This window comes from Magnolia sinica, chromosome 8 (assembly GCF_029962835.1).
Source record: "Magnolia sinica isolate HGM2019 chromosome 8, MsV1, whole genome shotgun sequence".
Classification (NCBI taxonomy): domain Eukaryota; kingdom Viridiplantae; phylum Streptophyta; class Magnoliopsida; order Magnoliales; family Magnoliaceae; genus Magnolia; species Magnolia sinica.
In genome coordinates, this window is record NC_080580.1 from 34,012,492 (window position 1) to 34,039,361 (window position 26,870).

General features: G+C 44.5%; 1 protein-coding gene across 1 annotated transcript; it reads left to right on the forward strand.

The window, feature by feature from the left end:
• Positions 1-8,033: 8,033 nt before the first annotated feature.
• Positions 8,034-25,630, forward strand: LOC131254214 (uncharacterized). Its single transcript, XM_058255212.1, has 2 exons — positions 8,034-8,198; positions 24,779-25,630. The coding sequence occupies exons 1-2, from the start codon at positions 8,034-8,036 to the stop codon at positions 25,628-25,630; spliced, it is 1,017 nt and encodes a 338-aa protein (XP_058111195.1).
• The last annotated feature ends 1,240 nt before the right edge of the window (positions 25,631-26,870 follow it).

The following is a 26,870-nucleotide window of genomic DNA, read 5'->3' on the forward strand; positions in this document are numbered from 1 at the left end:
CACAATGGGAGTTGCGGCCTACTGGTATTTGGCACTCGTGTGCTCATGTATTCACTCAGTCTAGACGTTGGAGCATCTCCTGATACCAAAAAGATTTTAGGACTTTTACCAAAGGACATCCTATGTGCCCACAGTGCTAGAACCAATATTTACAGTATCCAATCTAGCCATCCACGATGTGCCTATGGAGGCCATGGCCCTATGTTGCTAGGGCGTATAGTGATCATGTCACACAAATGCGAGATGCATGAATCACACTGTCCAGTCATGCAACAATCCTACGTGTACCCGCGCTCATGTGGGCAACTCCTATCAGTGAGTCCCATAAACAATCTACCCAATGACATATGCTATGATCAGTCACTCCTTATATCAAGCATACATATGATGCGTATGGGCATGAATCATGGAGTTATACTAAGCATGTTATATGGTGATGAACTATCTTCATAAAGAAGATGGGCTTAGACGCCTTACACACACAAGTATGGACCTAACAATGGGCCCTAAGGAGAGTTACAATGCAGACATTTAATCATCATTGCTCTTACAAATCCTCATGCCTTATACTCTCCCTTCCTGAAGCCCTAAGCAATATGGGACCATCAGATGGAAAATGCATGGCCTAGATTGTGTTGGCTTGCATTAGCCCTTCGAGTACAGCCGGTAAAACCAAAACCGGACATAGTTTTTCGGCTCGGTAAGGAATCTCTAAACCAGGGAAAGTCGGATGGTTGGGATTACTCGTACTGGACGGTCGAGATTGAAGGAGAAAACTCCCACGTGGATCAACAGCATGGAGCTTTCCGTTTTTAGAAAGGAAAGAAGCACAACAGCTTCCTTACGCTGGTGTTTGTATAGTCTAACGTGGGAGGAAATGTATGCAGGTTCAAGGTTTGAGTCTGAATTTCCTCCTCTCCAAGCTGGATGGTTCAAATATTGCATTTAGTCTATCAAGGTGGGCCATGATTCAAACAGATGGATGTCCTTCGTCCATTTTAAAAACGCGCCTGGAGTGGGAAAGGAAAGAGGAGTTTCCTTCTTTTGGAATGGGTCGGGTCAAACCCACTTGACTGGCCTCTCTTGTCCCGTGCACAGTGAGTGCAAGCACTCCACGTACGCACCCATCAAAGGTGGAGCCCACAGCGACGTTCGTGATGTGATTCACTCCGTTCATCTATTGTGTCACCTCGAATTAGAGCTCAATACAAAGAGTGGGGTGGATCCATGGCTTAGGTGGCCCATATCACCTAACTTGTGCCAACCACCGTCAATCTACGATGATCTGAGATCCACTCCTGCGATCGGAACCATTCACCTAACTAGTGGGCCAATCAGGCCCACCACCTATTTATATTAGTATCATTTTACATATAAATATGTATGTATATATATATTGTATTATTTTATATTTGAATATAATTACTAACGTATTATATATTTTATATTAAAAATTATTTATCAATTAATAAAGTATTTAATTGGTAATATTATATTATTATATTTTTTCTTTATAAATATCATTAATAATATTTCAAGTGTACCATGGTTAATAAATGTAATATTCTTATACATTCATCATAATAATATTAGTAAATAGTATCTTAGATTATATAATAAGAATATACTTACATATTTGTTTAGTATAGCACATTAATAGTCATAAATAAGTATTTATTTAAAATCATTAATATTTATAATGTATTTATGTGATTATATATGCATATATTAGTATAGCAAAATTAATATTAAGATATATATATATATATATATATATATATATATATATATATATATATATATATATATATAATAAAAATATATATATATATTTGTTTAGTATAATACATTAGCATATAGTTAAAATTATAACATGTGGATGTTAATTAATATACATCGATTATATACTACTGTGTTGGTATACAATTTGTTTTATATAATTTAATAATTTAAGTAACATATATATTATTACAAATAATTGTAAAATTATTTTGTATTATAATAAACACACACACACACAATTATATCCCATTTAAAATGAATTATTTGGTCTTCCTGGTAACACTCGATTACTGAAAAGTATGGGGTGTTACATAAAATGTCACAACGTCATGGCATCATATCTAACTACAGCATGTAACCTCACCTATTCATCTCCTTACTGGAGCGATCCTCAGGGACATGGTTTTTCAATGTGGATTACCTACTGATAGTGAGGTGGCTACCGACAATGCTATGTGAACTCCACCATGATGTATATGACTATTTTATGACAAGAGTTCAAAACTGAGGCATATTCAAATCTCATATGGACCACACCAAAGAAAGAGTGGTAATTGAACTCTTAACATTAACAACTTCTTAGGGTCCACAAAAGTTTTGAATTAAGCTGATATTTGTTTTTTCGCTTCATCAGCTGTGTGACGTACTAAATAAATTGAAGGACAAATAAACATTACAGTGAGCCAGGAAAGTTTTTAATGGCGTGCATTCAATCCCCATTATTTTCTTAGAGTGTGGTCCACAAGAGATTTTGATATCCCTAATTTTTGGGTTCATGCTTTGCAATCATGTGTATAAATCGATGGACGGCTTGAATAAAAACATATGCATATGTTTATCATGTCGGGCCCACATAGCACTGTCATAGCCACTTCACGCAATCCGTATCCATGGTTTTCTTGAAACTTTTCATGTTTCCAAGACAGCTTAAAATAAAAATAAATTTAATAAAGCAATCATGAGAGGGTCCCGAATTTGCAACGTGAATTGCACGGTAGTAATGCTAAAATCATATCTCCGTGCTTTCTACAAAACAGCTTGGTGGGACCCATTCAATCCAGAGTATAAATGCCAGAGAAGAAGTGACATATCGATGAGTGATGAATACCGCAACTAATGGTGAGCCTAGATGCAAAATGCCATCCACACCGATAATATAAATGGAAATTGCCATATCAATATTGATCAAGCCATCTTAACAATCTCAACTTATCATGCAAACAAAAGCAATCATCCATAACTTACAGGCATCACATGATTATTATCATACATATGAGTGCAACTTTTAGATCATGGCCCATTCACATTAGGGACCCACTAATTGGATTGTCTGGATAAACAGAGACCCTAACATGTCACACTTGCAGGTAATCCCAACCGTTAGAGCTGTACATGAGCAGTAAAAGCTCGGTAACTCGTGAAATTGCAGTAATGACTGCTTTAGTTGAAGTAGGAATATGCCAATATGTCCTAGAGGGGGTGAATAGGACTTTTTAAATCTTTTATGATTGTTTAAAATCCTATCAAACCTATCCTGAGAAAATATGCATAAATCAGAATTTCTTCAAAGTAACTCTAATGGCTTCCAAGCTAAATAGAGGATCCAGTCATAATACTATTTGACAGATGAATAAGATGCATTTTGTATATTATGATGGATGTGACTGTGTGTGAGGTGTGATCTTAGATATTCAATTATGAAAGCATTTAAAGAAATCACACAAGTAATCAAAGATAAACATCAATCACAAATATAGTCATTTTTATAGTGGTTCGACTACTTGTCTACTCCACTCCCGGCGGACGCACTCAACCCTTGAGTGTATCGGATTTCACTAAAGGAGGTTTCACAACAGGTTCACCTCAAACCAAAGGTTTTAAATCAGGTTCACCTCTAACCAGTACAACCTACACTTAGGCTGACATAACGTATCTACACGACACAGTTTATGCTCCCATGAGCAAGGGTCAACACATAGTACCCGATTTTAGGCCACACCGGCCAAGGATCCACTTAAGGAACCTCACATGTTTATGCTCCCATGAGAAAGGGTCAACACAAAGCACCCAACTTTTAAACCACCCAGGTCAAGGACCTACTACAAGGACCTAAGAGTTTATGCTCTCTATAGAGCAAGGGTCAACGCAAAGCACCCCCACGTACACTCCCGCCAGAGGCCTCCTACGAGGGCTTGCGAGGGGTGAGAGACACCTTAGACCCAATCCTACAGAAGGAATGATTGCAAGGGTCCTCTGGACTCTAATGACTTATAGATAAGTAGATGAGCCTCATTCAGCGCATTGTCGAAGATCTCCTCCTTTATTAATGAAGAATCTTCTGCTTCCTTGAACTGTAACTCATAAGATGTACCAATACATGGTGACAGGTTGGGTCAAGATTATGATGGAATCCTACTCTCTTAAATGTTTTCCTATAAGGAAGGTAGAGCGGTTCTAATCATCTATGCATTCAAGATATTCCAGCTTAATGATTTGCCATTAAGGTGTGCAGGATCCTTGAATGTGGAAGTTCATTCCCCAATCCACTCTATTGATTGTCAATGATGAGGGTGGATTGGAGGATGAACTTTCATGAGAGAAAAGGCTTTGGATATATGATCTAAGGTTAAACACTTAAAAGCACTATCTTCTTTCTCTACCAGCAACTAAGGGCAAGCTCTCATTAAATAGGCAAAAGGTTCCAACGGATATAAAATGGTCACATTTATGACAAAGTTCGATATCATCAAGCAGGGTCAATATCATCAATCGTATACTCTCAATAACATCCACTGGCCGCTCAATGACACGAACTTAAATGTCAAACGCTTGTGAAACATGTTGTCAGCTGGTCGAGGAAATCGAACGTGTGTTGATGTCATCAGATTTCGAACTCCGATTTCATCGACACGAGGTTCGATTCTTCGACATTTGAAAATGTGAGCGACTTGCCGTTGAAATATTCCAGGTCTAATATATGATTGAGACACACTCGATATCATCGAAATTTGAATGTCGATGATATCGATGGCATTGTCGATGCCTCGATAAATCTAAGGATTTTTCCAGTCAGCTTGTTGGACAGTTTATATCCATTCTCGATGCAATCGACCTAGCCTTGATATGATCAATATTTAAATATCGATTTTATCGAGTGACCCTCGATCCAAGAAGAAACAACCTGAAAAAACTGCTGGATTAAAATGTGTCCAAGGCCGATATCATCGACAAGCTTCTGATATCATCGAGATTTGTATTCTGAGGATATCGAGGAGCTTTTCGATATATCGAAGATTTCATGATTTGCCTTAGCAGAACTTTGGACACAACTGATATGATGTCGATTTTATCAACATCAAGTTCGATAGACTCAAGATTTGAATTTTGATGATATCGATACGTCTATCAATACATCAATAATTCTGTCCGGAGATTTATATGGTTGTTGGACATCTTATGTCCTCAATTCGATAATATCGAGTGAGCTTCGAGGACATCGACAACATGGTTCGATTTCATCGAGCCATATATCGATAAATCGACAAATGTAGAAAACTTACAGATTTACCTGAAGTTTGCAAAAAAGTTTTCTAACCTACTAACCTAAAAACCCTAGGATGTTCTAACTAATTTTAAGGGTTTTAATCACTTGGTATTTTGGGACATGAGATGTGAAGCTAAGATTTACTTGTGGCGAGTTCGGGCACACATCCAGTTAAGGCAGACGCTTGATCGATCTTCCTATGGGGCTCTTCTGTCTCGCTGACTCAACACTCACGTTAATTGACAAACCAAGGCACTTTCAACTCGCTCGACTCGACTCAGCTCGAAACTCTTTTTGAGCTAATCTAAGCTATTTTTGGGTGCTCGAAATGTATTCGAGATGAGCTAAAGCTTGACCCAGCTCGACTCGGCTCGACTCAAATAATACTCGAACTCGGCTCGACTCGGACTCGACTTGGTACAAGGTATATATACCCTTCCAAGAAAAAGCCCTACCCCTCTTTTCAAAACTATCCCCGCCGGCACCCAACCCTACCCCTCTCTCCCTATTTCCTCCCTCTCTTCCGCCCTCTCTATTCTTCCGGCGGCCGGCAAGTCGTCCGTCCTCCCTCTCTCTCTCTCTACTCTCTCCCTCACCCTCAGCCTTCTACCCACACCGCACGACCGCCCCTATCGATTGTCGTCCGTGCCTGTGGCCCTGCTAGTCCGGTGTTCAGTCGCCCTTGCCGGCTGTCACTCTCTCCCTCAGCCTTCCTTACCCTCTCTCTCTCTCTCTCTCTCTCTCTCTCTTCTCTCTCCCTCAACCTTCCTTACTTGCACGGCCGCCCCTGTCTCCCTCCCATGCGGCCCTGCCGGCTGCCAACCTACCATTGCTCTGTCAGTCCGGTCACCCCAAGCCAATTCGATAAGTGTTCATATAAACTCATTATGTTATCAATTTGATAGTCTGTTACTTGATTGCTCATGATCCCAACTAGTCTAAACTCCTATATTACTTTAGTTTTATTTGTTTAATTGGGATTACTATGAATTTCCTCGAAAACTCTGCTCGAACTCGACTTCGAAAACTCTGCCCGAACTCGGCTCGAAATCTGCTCGAACTCAAACGAGTAGAGCACAAGTTATTGTTTCGAGCTCGGCCTTGAGCTGGGACTCAAGCAGCTGAGTCGAGCACGGACTGGGCAACACTTGGCTTAGCTCGACTCATGTATACCTCTACCGACCATTCATCATGTTGATTGTATTTTATGTGTGCATTGTACCAAAATCAGGCTAGTCCACACTAATCTTGTTCGTTGCACGTCTGCATTGAGTGTGGAGTAGAGGTGTACATGAGTTGATCTGAGTCGAGCTTTGCCTAGCTCAAATGGACTTGGATAGCAAGATACCTTAGGTCGAACTCGGCTCGGCTTAGTCGTCAAGCCTAGATTGGCAGCTCGACTCAGCTCAGTCCAATTCGAGTCGAGTTCGAGTTCGAGTTTTCGAGCCAAGTTCGAGTTCAAGTTTTCAGATGGGGTCTGACCGTCCGATTGGGCCATATCCACTAGGCCAGTGGTCGGGTGGGGTCTGCTAATCGGACGGACGTTGAAGAATAGAGAGATGAGGAAAGGAGTAGGGGAGAGTACCTTTCAATTTGGGGTGAAGGTGTCAGCTCGAAGTCATTTGGGGCCGAGATATTTGGATAAGACCTCGGATCAGGATCCACTAATGAAGAAGGCTGTGAAGTATCCTATTATCACATGACTGGTGACGGTTACTCAACCGTCCACTTCAGCACGATTGTACTACGAGTGGCCGAATCACCCACATGATGGGTAAATGCCTTAAGATGTGTCGAGTTATGCAGACATGACCATTATGAGTATGAGAGTATAAATAGCATCTCGGGAGGAAGAAATAGGTACGCAATATCTCGCACTCTCCCTCTACAAACAAACTTAGACCCAGATTCCCTTGACCTGACTTAAGCATCGGAGGGTCCCCTGTTTCAGCCAGGGTCTCCTTTGCTATCAACTGTTGTGCATGTTCAGGTCTTTGAAGTGGCTTGGAGTTCAAGTATCTGAGCGGAGGGAAGTCCGGATTTTGTCAGCAACATTTTTGGCGCCGTCTGTGAGAATCTGATACAAAAAGTCAGTTTCCTATCTTCCGTTACAATGGCAAGAGGAAAGAAGAAATCCGCAGCTGTGGAGCCGGAGCCGAATGACCAGACTCGGTCTTCCTCGTTACTTCACGCCGAGTTAGCTCCGGGGTCATCCCAGCATTCTCGTAATCGGGCGAGTAAATATCGAGCCATGCAGAGCGAGATCCAAGCCTTACGTGATGAACTCAATTAGATGAAACAACGACAGGAGCAACAGCTGCCTCCTGTCCAGGAAACGGTCGGACCAGTGGTGGAAGTCCAGTTCGCACCGCAGAGTATGAGACCCGAAGGGTCACAACATCAATCCGCTCGGGTTCCAGCTTCAACTCAGGATCCTCTCCCGACCTAAAATCAAGTTCTGACTCAGAACACAACGACCCAGGCTCGGCCGAATGCTTCGGTCACCTCAGCTCAAGCACCGACGGATCTTCGTCATGAGCTAGAGAGGAGGAGGGGAGGGAGGACTCCTAAGGTAAAGGCTTCACGAGAGATAGAGGCCGAAAACAGAGGTCCGTAGCAAGCGCGGTTCGCAGAACTTAATAATCGGGTTCTGATACTACAACAGAATCAGTAGCCTTCGTCTGTTCCCGCCGCCGTTCAAGCAATGATGGAAGAAACCGAACCTACCTTCACCTCTGCAATCATGAGCGAGGTGATGCCACAGAGGTTCCAGAAACCTCCCGTCATCCAATACTCTAGGTATAGCGATCCATCCGAGCATGTGGAGGCTTATCGCTCATGGAAGCAAATCCAGACAGCGATGGATGCAATGGTGTGAAGAGGATTTTCGATCACAGTCACAAGATCCGCTCGAAGTTAGTACCGTCAGCTCAAACCCAATTCCATTGGTTCCTTTATAGAGCTCAGCCGATTATTCCTTACCCAATTCATTAGTGGTAAGAAGATTCAAAAACTTAATACTCATCTGTTCACCATCAAGTAAGGGCCTAAGGAGTCATTGAAGGATTACATCGCCCGTTTCAATGAAGAAGCATTACAAGAGGGAGATTATGACAACAAGATGACCCTCTCTACCGTGTTTAGTGGTTTGAAAGAGGAGAAGTTCACCTTCTCCATTGGAAAGAATCCGCCGAAGACGTTAGCTGAGCTCATCACCAGAGCTCAGAAGTATACTAACGCCGAGGAATTCTCTGACCATCTTATATGGAGCCATTTGAGACGGTCAAAGACCGTCCGCATTAGAGAGGTGTGAGACCCGACCCGAGTTCGCAGGTGTGCTCATGTGTGTGCGAGTATGCATTCCGTCCATCTTGATCCTGCGATCCTATCGGTCGAATCCCGGTGACCTGTAACCCTTGGATAGTGTTTACGGTCATCCGTGAGCCCAGTCATGAAGACCCAACTTGGATCGAGTTGAGACCTATGCCATTGTGACCGCATCGTCGTCGCGGTTCCAACGATGTGTCTTGTGTATCCATCCGATGTGTGGATCATAAGTTATGTGGATCTCATTTGTAGCCTTTGAGCATGATCATGTGGCCCACCTAGTGTGGAGGGCACATTTTTCAAGGTGGCCACCCTCTTTTGTGCAAATTCCAACACACACTACCCATACACTACCTAAACCCCCAAATCCTACACCACCCACCACCCACACACTACCCATCCCTACTCTAGCCTAGCAACATAGTTTATATCACCATAGGCTATGATGATTTTTCTCTTATCTAGGAGAGAGAGTGATGATTACTTTTCCTCTCTCTCTTTTCTAGCAATTTCCATACTCTCCCTCTCATTTCTCTCTACTCTCTTCTCTCTTTCTTTCTCTCTTAAAAAAAATCAGCCCATTTTCCCTCTTCTCCAGCCCCTTCTCCCTCAAATCCCCTCCCATCTAACCTTCAATAATCCATCTCACCCATTGAAACATGTCCCTTGGAGCATAAAGAGAAGATTGATGTAACTTTGGAGTGGGATCCATTAAGGTGGGTGATTATAATTTCTAATCTTATTTTCTACCCTTTGATCTTATTTTTCTTCCTAGATGGATCATGTGGGACCCACCAATCCATGGTGGGGATCCCATTTGATCCCATGGATGTGGCCCTTTGGCCCATCCTACATGCATGTCATGATCCATGATGGGGCCATTCTCCATGGACCCCATCATGATGTATTTAATGATCCACTCCATCTTAAGGTTATCTAGACCCTAAGGATCATGTTGGGATGGCATCCCAACCATCCATAACAATTATAGATCATGCATGTAGTGATTTTATGTTGCATGTACAATCAATGTAGTTGTATGGGTATGATTCACTCTTGGGAGGGCCCACTAGTGGCGGGGCCCTACCCCCATGGCCGGATTACTCTCTTTTCTTCTTCTCTTTTCTCTGATGTATGGATGATAATGTGTGTGTGGCCCATTTAGTGGGCCTTGGATGTCCCAAAATAAATAAAAAATAAAAATCCAGCAAGGTGGGATGCCCTTACCACCCAACTCCATGATCATTGGACACCTTAATCAATGCATGCAAGTGTCCTAGTCCTAGTATGTGATCTGGACTTATGTGGGGCCCACTGAGGAAGGCCACACACCCTTTTTATGGCTGAGATTATTGAAATATAGGCTGATGTGTCCAGCCATGTATTGCTGTCCAAAAACCTGGACTGTTGCATGGATTGTCATGTTCAATCTTTGGCATGGATTTTTGGATCATGATTGTCATTATTTTCTTTATAAGTATGGGGTGTAATGAGAAGGTGTGGACCCCACCATGAGGTGTGATGGGTCATACCTCAGATGGTCCATGATATGGTACCCAAAAAGGAGGCCCATAGGGGTGGGCGGTCCACCTTGTTAGGCTGTCCAACCCACATATATGGAGGGAAAACATACACTTCAGCTTGGTTTCTTTGAAGGATGAGCCACTTTTATGGACCCCACCTTACTTTATTTTATGAAGAAAATACTAAACCTCCATTTTCCCCCTCTTGGATGAAGGTTGGGCCCACCTTATTGGGTAAACAATGCATGGACAGCAACATCTCTTCTTGGACAGATTGAAATTCCTAATTTAATTAAAATATTTATGAATATCCAAAAATTATAAAATTTTGCAGAGGGGTGTTTCACTCATGTTAGGACCCACCTAAAAAATTTGGGGGCCAATGGACACCTGTACACACCATGGTGGTGGCTGGACCGGCCCATTACAATATAGTGTCCATATCAGTCCGATTTTCTGGACAGTCTGTTTCATTTAAATAAATTAAAATACTTTTAAGTGTTCCAAAATTTTGAAATTTTATGAGGATGTGACTCACCTATAGAAGTGTCACTTTACAAAATTTTAGGCCCAATGGACAATCGAGCTGACTGTGGTGCGGCCTGCAAATTCGGGTCAGTTTGGGCCAAATACCCAGGCCCATATGGGACGCCCCATGTGGGCTACCTGTTGGACTTTGGTCTAGCAGTGTGGCCCACCTACTCCCTTATGTAGTATGATGTAACCCTATGTGGTGGGGCCCTCTGACTTGATAGCTGGATCACTTGGGCTGATGTCCTAATCAAATGAAACAATTACTGGACTCTAATAAGCCCATAAACCTGTTGGGTTAAAAATCCAGCAACTTGTTATAATTATGATTGGCCTTTGGGCTGAAATTTTGAAGAGTGGGGCCCACCACATTGTGAAGATCTTAGAGAGAATAATTTATACCTTTGGTTCCTTAAATGTTGGGCTTGATAAATGCACTTTTGAGGCCCACCACAGTTGAATTTAATCGAGTCCATGGATGTAGCTGGTTGTTGAATTCTTTAGGCCCAATTGGGCTAGAACTTTCCAGATAGGCCCATTGAACTCTTGGGCCATTTTTACCATACTATTGTGTTGGGTTAGTGGGCTGGATTACACAAGTAGATGGGCCCTTGGTTGCCCACCAAATCAACTTTAATACTTGGGCCGGGTTGTAGGCCCAACTTACTTGACTAAGAGCATGACATTTGCCCATGTGGTTTGAGCAATGGGCTGCCCACTAGGCCACCACAATATATGGGATTAGTGGCCTTTATGTTGGGCTCTAACCTTTCCCCTATGGGCCCATAGCGATATATATGGGTTGGGCTATGTGTGTTTCCCTTGGACCCATGTTGTAGATAGGCCTTGGGCCGCCTTTCTGAAGCCCAACATGAGTATTTGTGATATGATTATGGCTGCCCGTTTCTTATTTCTGATGTTGCGTGGGCCTTGGGCCTTGATCCATGATCAATTAGAGATGGGCTAACTCTTGGGGACCAATTGTGGTTGGATGTCCACATTGGTGGCCCTAAGGTAGGCCCATGGGCTTTTATGGGTGGTTAAAGGTCCACCATAGACCCTTGTTAGGCCCGTTTCATCCATTAGTCTCATGGTCCTTAGTCTAGGTCCTTAGTCTCGTGGGCTACCCCAGGTGTATGGGCCCCCACTAGAGGTTGTATTCCTTATGAGGAATTGGTTAAGTACCTAGACCCTTCATAGTTAGGTAGAGAGTTCATCTTCACCTCATCGGCACCCCTATTCATCTTCATGGGCCACTCCCATACGCATCATATGCATGCTTGGTTGAGGTATGATTGGCCATGGCTGTGTCATTGTGTAGGACATGTTGCTATCTCCCCAAGAGATGGATGCTTGGAATTGATGCATGGGTGATTGTGTGATTCATGCATCTGGCATTGCATAGCTTGTGGATATCCGCCCTTACTTCATCAGGGCCTTGCCTCCACAGGGGTATTCGTGGATGGTCGTATGTGTGGACACCGAAAATATTAGTTGAGCATACCGGGTGCATAGGATGCCCATGGGTGAAATTCTCAAAACTTCCATGGTACCAAGGATCTGCTCCAATGCCGTGACCGGGTGGAATACATGAGCGCACGAGGGCCTTATACCGTTAGGCCGCGACTCCCACTGTCGTGTAGTCGGTTGGATAGGGGTGTGGCCTTACCTGCCTGGTGTGAGGAGGCATTGCTAGGCTGAGTCTGACCAGCTCGTAAATGGGTCCGCTACCTTCAGGCCTTGTTGGTGATTGGTTGTCCACAGGCGGGTAGTGAGGTCTCTTACGCTCGTTTGACTGTGCGGGGTCTGAGCAGCCATTCAGCAGTGTAATGGACCCCGGTGATTTCCTTATGATTGAAAATGTACTTGACTTATGGTTTGGATATGAGCACTGACATTACTTGCATCGCATTAGCATTAGCTGTACAAGCCCTCCTTCATACATTGCCTTGGTATGACACCCATTACTTATTGCATCGCATTCATGTGAAGCCTTGGTAAGACTAGTGATATGTTCATTGATCATGCTTCTCTCCTTATACCTCCCACTATTCTTCTGTGCACCATTGTCACACACTTACACCACCCTCTAAGCTTCTATAAGCTTATGCACGATTGATGCGTGCAGGAGACTCTAGGTAGGCGCCGTAGCAGCAGAGCGTGGAGTAGAGTTGAGCAGTGAGGACTCCAGTGTTGCTGATTTCTCTCTCTTTTCCTTTTATTCTCATGTATGTCCTTTTGGACCTTTTGGATGATTGTAAAAGTTTAAATTTTTAGTGGATTTTGCGATGTGTGCCTTTGTTATTCTCAGATATACTTGCTGTGATCTTGGGTATGCTCGTATTGAAAATGATTATACTGTTATGAAAATCCTCCTTGTAGGATCCCAGGATCGGAACCTACCTTAGGAGCCGAGAATGGGGTACTACGGAGGCTGTTGCGGCCAGAACCGGCCATCGAGTTCCTTGTGAGTCCGGTTACCGAGTCTGGGGCGTGACAGGAGTTGGTATCAGAGCATAGCAGGTAATTCTGGAATGACTAAGGATGACATCGCAGGTCTGCTAAGAACATGGGACAAGTAGTGCCCCGAGATCATTCCTTTCGCTCCGTATTAAGCCTGTAATTGTCTTGATTCCTTGCGTCATCATTATTTTGTAGACAATGCCGCGTGGACGTGGCTCCCGTGGTCGTGGCACCCGTGGTCGTGGTGCCCGTGGACGAGGCGCCCGAGTTACCCCTTCTACTCGAGCACATCCTGCTCCCGTTGTTGAGGATCCGATTCCTGAGGTCCCGATCCGGCCTGTTCCTCCAGTTGAGCCCGTAGCGCCCATACCTCCAGTTGCTCCGGTTCCCCCACCTATTCCCCCTACTTAGCCTGCTGTTCCAGTTACTGAGGCTCCTGCTCCTCCGGCCGCACCCGTGCCTCCGCCTGAGGCGAGTGCCGCCCCTGCCATTCCGACAGTACCTATAGGAGCCGAGCATTTTCAGCAGTTGATGCAGCTTGTTGCCACCGCATTGCAGACCTGTCACTACGGCCCGAGGTTTCTGGCGATCGACTTACCACAAGCTAGTGCGATAGCTCGAGAGTTCGCGATGATCCCCGAGGTTCGGTGGTGACCCTGACCCTTTTGCTGCCGAGGCCTGGCGTACTAAGATTGCGAGGATTTTTGACACTATGCAGTGTCTAGTCGATCAGAGGGTATCCCTTACGACCTATCTTCTTCAGGGTGAGGCCCGTCATTGGTGGTCGTCCGTATCCAGGATTGCTGGGCCGAATTTTGTTTGGTCGTGGGAGGACTTCGTGGTCTGTTTCGACCAAAAATTCTTTACCGAGCATGTTCAGATTCAAAGGGCAATCAAGTTTGAGACCCTAGTTCAGGGTGATTTATCAGTGTCATAGTATGAGGCTTGTTTCTTGGCCTTGTCTCGATTTTCTCCTCATCTCACTTGTGATGAGAAGATGAGGGCTCGTCGTTTTATGACTGGCTTACATCCTGCCCTTTATAACCGTGTGGTAGGGCATTGTTTGGAGACGTTCAACCAGGTCATTCATCGAGCACTGGTTTATGAGAAGGACTGGGCCATGACCCAGAAGTTGAGAAAGCAGAGTTCCAGTGGAGACCGGAAGAGGAGGGCACTAGCCGGCAGCTCCAGGCAGCTTCGTCAGCAGAGACGGAGGGGCAGATCAGGATTTCGATAGCCCGCGGTTCAGTTAGTAGCTTCTTCATCATCATCAGCACCGCCAGCCGCTTCATCTTCCGGCCCCTTTTCTGGTGTATGCTTCAGCTGTGGACAGGTCGGGCATCGGAGGCGTGAGTGCCCTCTCCCCATTCAGCAGCAGAGGCCACCGCAGTTGCCTCCTCCTCGTCCTCCTCAGCAGCAGCAGAGAGCTCAGTTTCCACCCGCCGCTCCTAGGGCTCCTCCTCAGCAGCAGAGGCAGCCAAGTAGACCTCCTCAGCAGCGACAGCAACAGCAGAGACAGCAGCAGCCGCAGCACCAGCAGAGGGGATATCTGCATGTCCGGTCCCTAGGTCCAGTATGTATCGCAACCCAACAAGCACAGACTCAGGACCCTCAGTCTTCCGGGTTACTTCCCCTACCAGCTCAGAGCCGCTTTTATTCTGCGCACACAGGCCAGGACCCGCAGTCATCGACCAGTGGAGTAGTCGAGGGTATTCTTCTTATTTCTTCCTGTATTGCTCATGTTTTATTTGATTCTGGTGCCTCTCATTCTTTTGTGGCCGAGCAGTTTTGTCGATCGACCGGTATTCTATCGGAGTCCGTGTCTGAGGCTTTGACCGTTTCGACTCCCATGGGGAAGTCTATGATGTTGACCCTTCGCTGTCCTTCTTGCCCAGTGTTAGTGGGCGAGATGTTCCTTCCTGCCGATCTGTGCTTGATGCGAATGTCGGGTTTTGATGTGATTCTGGGTATGGACTGGCTTGCAGAGTATGGTGTCATCTTAGACTGTGCCGCGAGGACGGTTATGTTTCACATTCTAGGCTTGCCAGTTTTCCAGTTCGTTGCTGAGCCCAAAGGAGAGCCGTTATCTAGGTTCTTGGCTTCAGTCGTTGAGGATTCTGTGGTAGAGAGTATTGAGCTGCTACCAGTTGTTTGTGAGTACCCGGATGTGTTTCAGGAGATCCCGGGTTTGCTTCCATGTCGGCAGGTAGAGTTCCAGATTGATTTAGTGCCCGGTACTGCGCCCATCTCGAAGGCCCCCTACCAGATGGCACCGTTAAAGTTGAGGGAACTACAGGAGCAATTGGATGAGCTTCGGGAGTTAGGTTTCATTCGTCTCAGTAGTTCACCTTGGGGAGCCCCAGTATTGTTTGTGAAGAAGAAGGATGGTTTGTTGCGACTCTGCGTAGATTATTGTGAGCTCAACAGAGTCACCATCAAGAACCGATACCCGCTTCCCTGTATTAATGACTTGTTCGATCAGTTGCAGGGTGCACAGTATTTTTCCAAGATAGAGTTGCGTTCTAGTTACCATCAGATTCGGGTCAGAGAGGAGGACATTCCGAAGACAGCTTTCCGGACACGTTATGGTCACTTCGAGTTCCTGGTCATGTCATTTGGACTGACCAACGCGCCCATTGTATTTATGCAGTTGATGAATGAGGTTTTTCGGCCGTTCCTTGATCAGTTCGTGGTGGTATTCATTGATGATACTCTCGTATATTCGAGGACTCAAGAAGACCATGCTGAGCACCTGCAAATTGTGCTTCAGACCCTCCGTGCCCACCAGCTGTATGCGAAGCTGGAGAAGTGTGAGTTTTGGCAGGAGGAGATGAAGTTCCTCGGTCACGTGGTGACGAGGGAGGGTGTCGCTGTGGACCCCTCGAAGGTTGATGCAGTGCGTCGGTGGGGCCAGCCCACGAACGCGTCCGAGATTCGCAGCTTCCTTGGTCTAGCAGGATATTACCGACGGTTTATCGAGAGTTTCTCCCGTATTGCAGCACCGCTAACCCGGTTGACGCGGAAGGGCGTCGAGTTCATCTGGAGTGACGCTTGCGAGAAGGCATTTACAGAGTTGAAGGACCGCCTCACGTCCGCTCCTGTTCTCACTATTCCTGATGGGAGTGAGGGTTTTGTTGTTTTTACTGATGCCTCCAGAGTTGGCTTGGGTGCTGTACTGATGCAACATGGGAAGCCAGTGGCGTATGCCTCGCGCCAGCTCAAGGTCCATGAGCTGAACTACCCCACTCATGATTTGGAGCTCGCAGCAGTCGTCTTCGCACTGAAGGTGTGGAGGCATTATCTATATGGGGCTAAGTTCGAGCTCTTCTCAGATCATAAGAGCTTGAAGTATCTATTTTCACAATCTGAGTTGAACCTGCGACAGAGGCGATGATGGAGTTTTTTGAAAGACTATGATTTTGACCTTCAGTACCACCCGGGCAAGGCAAACTTGGTGGCGGACGCACTCACCGCCACCACAAGGCCTAGTGGCACGATAATGGTGCGTGAGTGGCGGATGCTTGAGGATGTAGCAGAGTATGACTTAAGTTCGGTCTGCAGTCTTCCATTGTTAAGCTTTCGAGCTTGTCGATTCAACCTTCCTTAGTGGCCAGGGTGATCAAGGCTCGCAGACGGACGAGTCACTTCAGGAGTACCGAGCAAAGGCCGCATCCGTGGAGCGATCAGAGGCAATTGGTTCCGATGGTGGATTATGCTTGAGGCCGATTGTGTGTCCGGACATTTCGAGTTGCATCGAGATCCGATGACCGAGGCACACCGATCGAGACTTACTATCCACCCGGCTCCACGAAGATGTATCGTGATATGAGGAGGCGGTACTTCTGGGGATGAAGCGCCAGATTGTGAGTTTTGTGGCCAAGTGTGACACATGCCGCGTGTTAAGGCCGATCATCGAAGAACCCCTGCTCTATTGGAGCGTTCAGAGTGGAAGTGGGAGCATGTATCGATGGACTTCATCGCAGTTTGCCGAGGACTCGGGTCACGATTCCATTTGGGTGATCGTCGACCGATCGACGAAGTCGGCTCATTTCATTCCAATACGTGCTTCCCTGGTCTATGGACCGGTTAGCGAGGATATTCATTGAGGAGATAGTGAGATTGCACGGCATTCCGGTTTCGATCGTTTCTGGACTCCAGATTTACATCTCAATTTTGGAGGAGTTTTCAACAGGCATTGGGGGTCACTTTGCATCTCAACACCGCTTATCATCCGTAGACAGATGGGCACCGAAAGGGTCAACCGGATCCTTGAGGATATGCCTCGGGGCTTGTGTGATCGACTTTGCGGGCGGTTGGGATGAGCATATTGAAAAGGCCAAGCTATATGTCCTAGAGGGGGGGGGGGGGGTGAATAGGACGATGCCAAATAAAATTTATAACAGCAGAATTAAAAAGAATATGATAGCCAAAGTAAATCACAATGCAGGAAAGAAAAACAGCCTCAAAATTCAAATCTTGAGAGGTTGATACAAATGTTATTCTAAGGACAACCTTACACCAAAAACCAGAGTTTATGGTAGGACAACCTTATTTCTAGAAAGATCTTTGTATCAAATCTCAAATCGAAGAGGAATATAGAAATAAATACAAACTGAATTAAAATAAATTGAATCACAAATGTATTGTTCTAGGGACAGCCATACACCATAAAAATGGCAGGGCAACCTTGCTGGAACAACTTTCAAAAGAAATTAAAATATCAAGCTGATAAAAGAATAACAGAAAATAAATTCTAAACTATTACAACATTCTCACAATGCTTGAATTAAATGATTACAACATTCACCACCATACATACATCCTATAAAAGAATAATTAAAAATCAGAAGTATAAATCATTCAACCACAACACAAGGGATTATAGTGGTTCGCCTGTGTGTTCACCAACTGTTAAACAACAGCCACACAAAATGCTACTCCACTCCTAATATCCTCACACAGGGGATATTAGCGTTCACTAAAAATAGGTTTTCCCAGGTTCACCCAAAACCTTTACAATTGTGTCTTTGTATGTGGGCTTACACAATTAAAAAAACCCCACTTCTGAGTTTTCCTGGCTCTCCTCAGATAACCAATACAACAAGATTTTTCTGGCAAATCTTGAAAGAAACCAAAACAAAAAGGAATTTACAATTAAATGTAAAATACCTGATTATCTCATTCGTTGTAGCAGCCCGGTAGAACCAAATTAGAGTAGATGATTAAATGTCCAAGTTCAATGTCCAATACTCAATTACAATGGTTCTAATTCTAATAGATTTTAAATTAAACCTAATAGGGCTTGCCTTAATTGATTTTGATTCCAAAGAAAGGGAATAATAATTCCTCTTATCAAATCAAATTGGAATAGCAGAAACAAAATCAATTAAAATAAAGCTAAGGAAAGAGAATATTAAATAAGCACACTTAGCTTAGATGGAGCACAGAATTATCTCTCAGAAGTTCGACGAAGATTGGCTTGAATGGATTAATTAATTCGATGATTTCTTCTGAGATTCGTGCACTATTTATAGGTGAGCAGATCGTGTCTTCGACTGGTCTAGGGAGCTCTTCGACTAGTCGAAGCAATAACAGATATTTGAAAGATCCGGCGGGATAAGCTCTGACCGTTCTACGACTGGTCGAAGGTCACCTTCGACTGGTCGTAGGTCACCTACGACTGGTCGTAGGTTTCCTTCGACTGGTCGAAGAACCTATAACACATCGCTGGATTTCGAGTCGAAGATTTTCGACAGGTCGAAGATGCAGTCGACACTGTTCCTTCGACTGGTCGAACAGATTCCTGGACTAGTCGAAGCCTAACAGATTTCATCCGAAATTTGTAACAAACTCACGACTGATCGAGGAATTTCTTAGACTGGTCGAAGCAACTCTAGGACTAGTCGAAGAACAGACCAAACTCATGTAAAATAAACATTCGACTTATGTATCCAAAATGACCTACTTCTAAGGTCAACCTATGGTCAGTCAAACCTCAACCATGAAGTATGGACATTGAAACATTAGGAACAAGTGACCTTGAAGTATGAGCCTTGAAGTCTTGATGTAGTTGAAATCTTGATGTTGCTCAATTCTTGAAAGAGTCTTGAGTTCTTTACAAACTGCCTTGTACTCTTCTTGAAGTCTTGCAGCTTGAGTCTTGTCTTGTGAGCAGTTCTTGCATTCAAGATTGATCCTTGTACTTGTGAGCTTTGCTTGTTGTGAGCTTTAGCTGAGTATGAATGTTGATCCTTGAGAGAGCTTCACTTAAGCAGGTTATATATAATATAACAGTGATTTTGGCACCACAAATTTGACAACAAACAGGGATATAAACTATAGCACTTACACATATTTCAGGTCGCAGACCCTCAGAAAATAGTCACTTTCAAGAGACTATCGGCATGACACCTTTTAAGGCACTTTATGGCAGACCGTGCAGATCTCCTAATTATTGGACCGAGGTTAGAGAGCGTCGTCTCTTAGATCCCGAGCTTGTGCAGCAGACGTCAGAGGTTATTGATGTTATCAGGCAGAGGATGCGCACAGCTCAGAGCTAGCAGAAGAGTTTTGCTGATCGTCGACGTCGACCCCTCAAGTTTATAGTCGCGGACATAGTGTATCTCAAGGTCTCACCTATGAAAGGTGTGGTTAGCTTTGGTGTGAAGGGCAAGCTCGTCTCGAGATTCATCGGACCTTTTGAGATTATCGAACGCATGGGCGCTGTGGCCTATAGGCTTGCCTTACCTCCTGAGTTGTCTGCAATCCACGACGTGTTTCATGTTTCTATGTTGCGGAGATGTGGGTCGGACGTTATTCCTGTGATTGATTGGCAGCCACTTGAGGTCTGTGAGGATGCTTCTTATATTGAGCAGCCGATTCGTATCCTTGATCGGAAGGAGCAAGTCCTCAGGACCAAGGTCATTCCCTTAGTGAAGGTGCAATGGGGTCATCATTCAAAGGCCGAGGCATCTTGGGAACACGAGGCCGAGATTAGAGAACGTTATCCCCATTTGTTTAATGATTGATTGATATATGATTGTTTGTATTGCCTTCCTTATATGATGATTGCTATATGATGGTGGTGTTTTGTCTTTTATTTTCTCTTAGATTGTTCAATTTCGAGGACGAAATTTCTTATTTGGTGGGGAGGGTTGTGAGACCCGACCCGAGTTCGCAGGTGTGCTCATGTGTGTGCGAGTATGCATTCCGTCCATCTTGATCCCGCGATCCTATCGGTCGAATCCCGACGTCCCGTAACCCTTGGATAGTGTTTGTGGCTATCCGTGAGCCCAGTCGTGAAGACCCGACTTGGATTGAGTTGAGACCTATGCCATTGTGACTGCATCGTCGTCGCGGTTCCAATGATGCGTCTTGTGTGTCCATCCGATGTGTGGATCATAAGTTATGTGCATCTCATTTGTAGCCTTTGAGCATGATCATGTGGCCCACCTAGTGTGGAGGGCACATTTTTCAAGGTGGCCACCCTCTTTTGTGCAAATTCCAACACACACTACCCATACACTACCTAAACCCCCAAATCCTACACCACCCACCACCCACACACTACCCATCCCTACTCTAGCCTAGCAACATAGTTTATATCACCATAGGCTATGATGATTTTTCTCTTATCTAGGAGAGAGAGTGATGATTACTTTTCCTCTCTCTCTTTTCTAGCAATTTCCATACTCTCCCTCTCATTTTCTCTCTACTCTCTTCTCTCTTTCTTTCTCTCTTAGAAAAAAATTCAGCCCCATTTTCCCTCTTCTCCAGCCCCTTCTCCCTCAAATCCCCTCCCATCTAACCTTCAATAATCCATCTCACCCATTGAAACATGTCCCTTGGAGCATAAAGAGAAGATTGATGTAACTTTGGAGTGGGATCCATTAAGGTGGGTGATTATAATTTCTAATCTTGTTTTCTACCATTTGATCTTATTTTTCTTCCTAGATGGATCATGTGGGACCCACCAATCCATGGTGGGGATCCCATTTGATCCCATGGATGTGGCCCTTTGGCCCATCCTACATGCATGTCATGATCCATGATGGGGTCATTCTCCATGGACCCCATCATGATGTATTTAATGATCCACTCCATCTTAAGGTCATCTAGACCCTAAGGATCATGTTGGGATGGCATCCCAACCATCCATAACAATTATAGATCATGCATGTAGTGATTTTATGTTGCATGTACAATCAATGTAGTTGTATGGGTATGATTCACTCTTGGGAGGGCCCACTAGTGGCGGGGCCCTACCCCCATGGCCGGATTACTCTCTTTTCTTCTTCTCTTTTCTCTGATGTATGGATGATAATGTGTGTGTGGCCCATTTAGTGGGCCTTGGATGTCCCAAAATAAATAAAAATAAAAATCCAGCAAGGTGGGATGCCCTTACCACCCAACTCCATGATCATTGGACACCTTAATCAATGCATGCAAGTGTCCTAGTCCTAGTATGTGATCTGGACTTATGTGGGGCCCACTGAGGAAGGCCACACACCCTTTTTATGGCTGAGATTATTGAAATATAGGCTGATGTGTCCAGCCATGTATTGCTGTCCAAAAACCTAGATTGTTGCATGGATTGTCATGTTCAATCTTTGGCATGGATTTTTGGATCATGATTGTCATTATTTTCTTTGTAAGTATGGGGTGTAATAAGAAGGTGTGGACCCCACCATGAGGTGTGATGGGTCATACCTCAGATGGTCCATGATATGGTACCCAAAAAGGAGGCCCATAGGGGTGGGCAGTCCACCTTGTTGGGCTGTCCAACCCACATGTATGGAGGGAAAACATACACTTCAGCTTGGTTTCTCTGAGGGATGGGCCACTTTTATGGACCCCACCTTACTTTATTTTATGAAGAAAATACTAAACCTCCATGTTCCCCCTCTTGGATGAAGGTTGGGCCCACCTTATTGGGTAAACAATGCATGGACAGCAACATCTCTTCCTGGACAGATTGAAATTTCTAATTTAATTAAAATATTTATGAGTATCCAAAAATCATAAAATTTTGCAGAGGGGTGTTTCACTCATGTTAGGACCCACCTAAAAAATTTGGAGGCCAATGGACACCTGTACACACCATGGTGGTGGCTAGACCGGCCCATTACAATATGGTGTCCAGATCAGTCTGATTTTCTGTACAGTCTGTTTCATTTAAATAAATTAAAATATTTTTAAGTGTTCAAAAATTCTGAAATTTTGTGAGGATGTGACTCACCTATAGAAGTGTCACTCTACAAAATTTTAGGCCCAATGGACAATCAAGCTGACTGTGGTGCAGCCTGCAAATTCGGGTCAGTTTGGGCCAAATACCCAGGCCCATATGGGACGCCCCATGTGGGCTACCTGCTGGACTTTGGTCTAGCAGTGTAGCCCACCTACTCCCTTGTGTAGTATGATGTAACGCTATGTGGTGGGGCCCTCTGACTTGATAGCTGGACCACTTGGGCTGATGTCCTAATCAAATGAAACAACTACTGGACTCCAATAAGCCCATAAACCTGTTGGGTTAAAAATCCAGCAACTTGTTATAATTATGATTGGCCTTTGGGCTGAAATTTTGAGGAGTGGGGCCCACCACATTGTGAAGATCTTAGAGAGAATAATTTATACCTTTGGTTCCTTAAATGTTGGGCTTGATAAATGCACTTTTGAGGCCCACCACAGTTGAATTTAATCGGGTCCATGGATGTAGCTGGTTGTTGAATTCTTTAGGCCCAATTGGGCTAGAACTTTCCAGATAGGCCCATTGAACTCTTGGGCCATTTTTACCATACTATTGTGTTGGGTTAGTGGGCTGGATTACACAAGTAGATGGGCCCTTGGTTGCCCACCAAATCAACTTTAATACTTGGGCCGGGTTGTAGGCCCAACTTACTTGACTAAGAGCATGACATTTGCCCATGTGGTTTGAGCAATGGGCTGCCCACTAGGCCACCACAATATATGGGATTAGTGGCCTTTATGTTGGGCTCTAACCTTTCCCCTATGGGCCCATAGCGATATATATGGGTTGGGCTATGTGTGTTTCCCTTGGACCCATGTTGTAGATAGGCCTTGGGCCGCCTTTCTGAAGCCCAACATGAGTATTTGTGATATGATTATGGCTGCCCGTTTCTTATTTCTGATGTTGCGTGGGCCTTGGGCCTTGATCCATGATCAATTAGAGATGGGCTAACTCTTGGGGACCAATTGTGGTTGGATGTCCACATTGGTGGCCCTAAGGTAGGCCCATGGGCTTCTATAGGTGGTTAAAGGCCCACCATAGACCTTTGCTAGGCCCGTTTCATCTATGTAGGCCTATACCATTAGTCTCGTGGTCCTTAGTCTCGTGGGCTACCCCAGCTATATGGGTCCCCACTAGAGGTTGTATTCCTTATGAGGAATTGGTTAAGTACCTAGACCCTTCATAGTTAGGTAGAGAGTTCATCTTCACCTCATCGACACCCCTATTCATCTTCATGGGCCACTCCCATGCGCATCAATGCATGCGTGGTTGAGGTATGATTGGCCATGACTATGTCATTGTGTAGGACATGTTGTTATCTCCTCGAGAGATGGATGCTTGGAATTGATGCATGGGTGATTGTGTGATTCATGCATTTGGCATTGCATAGCTTGTGGATATCCGCCCTTACTTCATCAGGGCCTTGCCTCCACAGGGGTATTCGTGGATGGCCGTATGTGTGGACACCAGAAATATTAGTTGAGCATACCGGGTGCATAGGATCCCCATGGGTGAAATTCTCAAAACTTCCATGGTACCAAGGATCTGCTCCAACGCCATGACCAGGTGGAATACATGAGCACATGAGGGCCTTATACCGTTAGGCCGCGACTCCCACTGTCGTGTAGTCGGTTGGATAGGTGTGTGGCCTTACCTGCCTAGTGTGAGGAGGTATTGCTAGGTTGAGTCTGACCAACTCGTATATGGGTCCGCTACCTTCAGGCCTTGTTGGTGATTGGTTGTCCACAGGCGGGTAGTGAGGTCTCTTATGCTCGTTTGACTGTGCGGGGTTTGCAGAGCGGCAGTCATTCAGCAGTGTAATGGACCCCGCTGATTTCCTTATGATTGAAAATGTACTTGACTTATGGTTTGGATATGAGCACTGACATTACTTGCATCGCATTAGCATTGACTGTACAAGCCCCCCTTCATACATTGCCTTAATATCGCACCCATTACTTATTGCATCGCATTCATGTGAAGCCTTGGTAAGACTAGTGATATGTTCATTAATCATGCTTCTCTCCTTATACTTCCCGCTATTCTTCTGTGCACCATTGTCACACACTTACACTACCCTCTAAGCTTCTATAAGATTATGCACGAATGATGCGTGCAGGAGACTCTAGGTAGGCGCCGTAGCAGCAGAGCGTGGAGTAGAGTTGAGAAGTGAGGACTCCAGTGTTGCTGATTTCTCTCTCTTTTCCTTTTATTCTCATGTATGTCCTTTTGGACCTTTTGGATGATTGTAAAAGTTCAAATTTTTAGTGAATTTTGTGATGTGCGCCTTTGTTATTCTCAGATGTACTTACTGTGATCTTGGGTATGCTCGCATTGGAAGTGATTATACTGTTATGAAAGAATCCGCCGAAGACGTTAGCTGAGCTCATCACCAGAGCTCAGAAGTATACTAACGCCGAGGAATTCTCCAACACTCGCAAGAATGTCCAAGTAATAGAGCCGATTGGCAAAGGGAAGAGGCCGAGGAACAAAGAACCCCAGCCGTCCAGCAAAAGACCAAACGACTGCACTCCTCACGATCGTCGTCCGAGCAAAAAACCTGAGGGTAAATTCCATTCTTATACTCCCCTCAACACATCTATCGAACAAATTCTATTGGACATCAGAGGCCAGAAGCTCCTGAATTGGCCTATTTGTATGAAGGCCAACCCGGATCGTCGAGACAAGCGCAAGTATTGTCGTTTCCATCGAGACCATGGCCACAACACAGCCGACTGCATGGATCTTAAAGATGATATTGAGACTCTTATCCGTAAGGGTCATCTGAGCCGTTATACTAAGGAAGAGAGAACAGCTCGGAGAGAAGAACGAGAGCTGCCAAATAACACCGCAGAAGAGCCAATCAAAATCTGTACCATTCTCGGAGATTCAAACAGGGCTCGTAAAGCTCATTCTCGGAAGCCTGATCCAGAACTCTACATCCACATGACCGAGAGGCCGACCAAAGAACTCCAGGTCAGTCCATGCAGTCTGACCTTCACGAAAGATGATGCATGCAGAATCCAGCATCCGCATGACGACGCCTTAGTAGTTGATATGACCATAGTCAACCATAAGGTGTACCACACCCTAGTTGACACCAGAATCTCAGCTGACGTAATCTACTATGAAGCTTTTGAAAGAATGAGGATTCCAAGGTCGTGCCTCAGACTTGTGAAGACCCCTTATACGGCTTTGCCAGAGAAAGGGTGATCTCTGAGGGAACCATCTCTCTCCCTGTGACCGCAAGAGAAGGACGGCATCTAGTCACCCTCATGGTGGACTTCCTTGTCATTAACGTGCCGCTAGTGCATAACATCATTCTAGGTAGACATTCTCTCAATGCTATGAGAGCAGTCATCTCCACCTACCATCTGATGATGAAATTTCCCACCGAGGGCGAGGTAGGCTACCTCCGAGGTAATTAGCACGAGGCTCAGGGATGTTATGCGATAGCGGTAAAGAAAGGGTCCGTGAAGCAAGCCCTCACCGTCAACGTCCTTGATCCTAGGGGACCTATAGAGGACTTATCTGTGAAAGACTTGGAGGCAATACTACTCGAAAAAGCAGATCCGAGCAAGACTGTTAGGCTCAGAATATCATTAAATCCCAAGCAACGGTCCGAAATGTTGGCTTTCCAGCAACACAGAGACGTCTTCGCATGGTCACATGAGGACATGTCAGGGATCTCTCCTGATGTTATGGTTCATAGGTTGACCGACAGGAAAAACTTTTACCGATGAAAAGAAAATTTCGTCGGCAAAGGTAAGACTTTTACCGACGAATTTTTTCAACAGTAAAAACTTTTACCAACGCTTTTTTTTTTGTAGCTAAAAATATTTACAAAATTTTCACCTACGAATATTTTTACAGCTAAAAATATTTACAAAACTTCTACCTACGAATATTTTCGTAAGTGAAACTATTTACAAAAACTTCTACCTATGAATATTTTCGTAGGTAAAAATATTTACAAAACTTTTACCTACGAATATTTTTGTAGGTAAAAATATTTACAAAACTTTTACCAACAAATATTTTCGTAACTAAAAAAACTTGGATTAGACTTTTACCTACGAAATATTTCGTAGGTAAAAGTCTTTTTTTTTTCAATATTCCAACACAAAATTTATGATATACACCAGTTACAATATATTGCATCATATTCTTCCTGATATATACCTGTATATAATATATTTCATCATATTCACATTCACATCGATCTAAACCTAAACTACGTAAATCCATCTAAACCCAAACTACATAAATCCATCCAAACATAAACTATATCCATCCAAACACAAACAATCTTATCTACATCACATTCATCCACACATAAATACATATAAGTTTAACATCATAAATAAAATACAAAAAATTATTCATAGCCTATTTCCCGGTGGGGCTCACAAAATTCAGTGTGGTGAACACATCGCCAATTGTGCACACACAC

Excerpts from the sequence above, each read along its gene's own strand:
- LOC131254214 (XM_058255212.1), top strand. The coding sequence starts at position 8,034 with ATGGAAGAAACCGAACCTACCTTCACCTCTGCAATCATGAGCGAGGTG. Across the intron at positions 8,199-24,778 it reads AGACAGCGATGGATGCAATG|AATCCGCCGAAGACGTTAGC; the intron begins GTGTGAAGAGGA and ends CTGTTATGAAAG.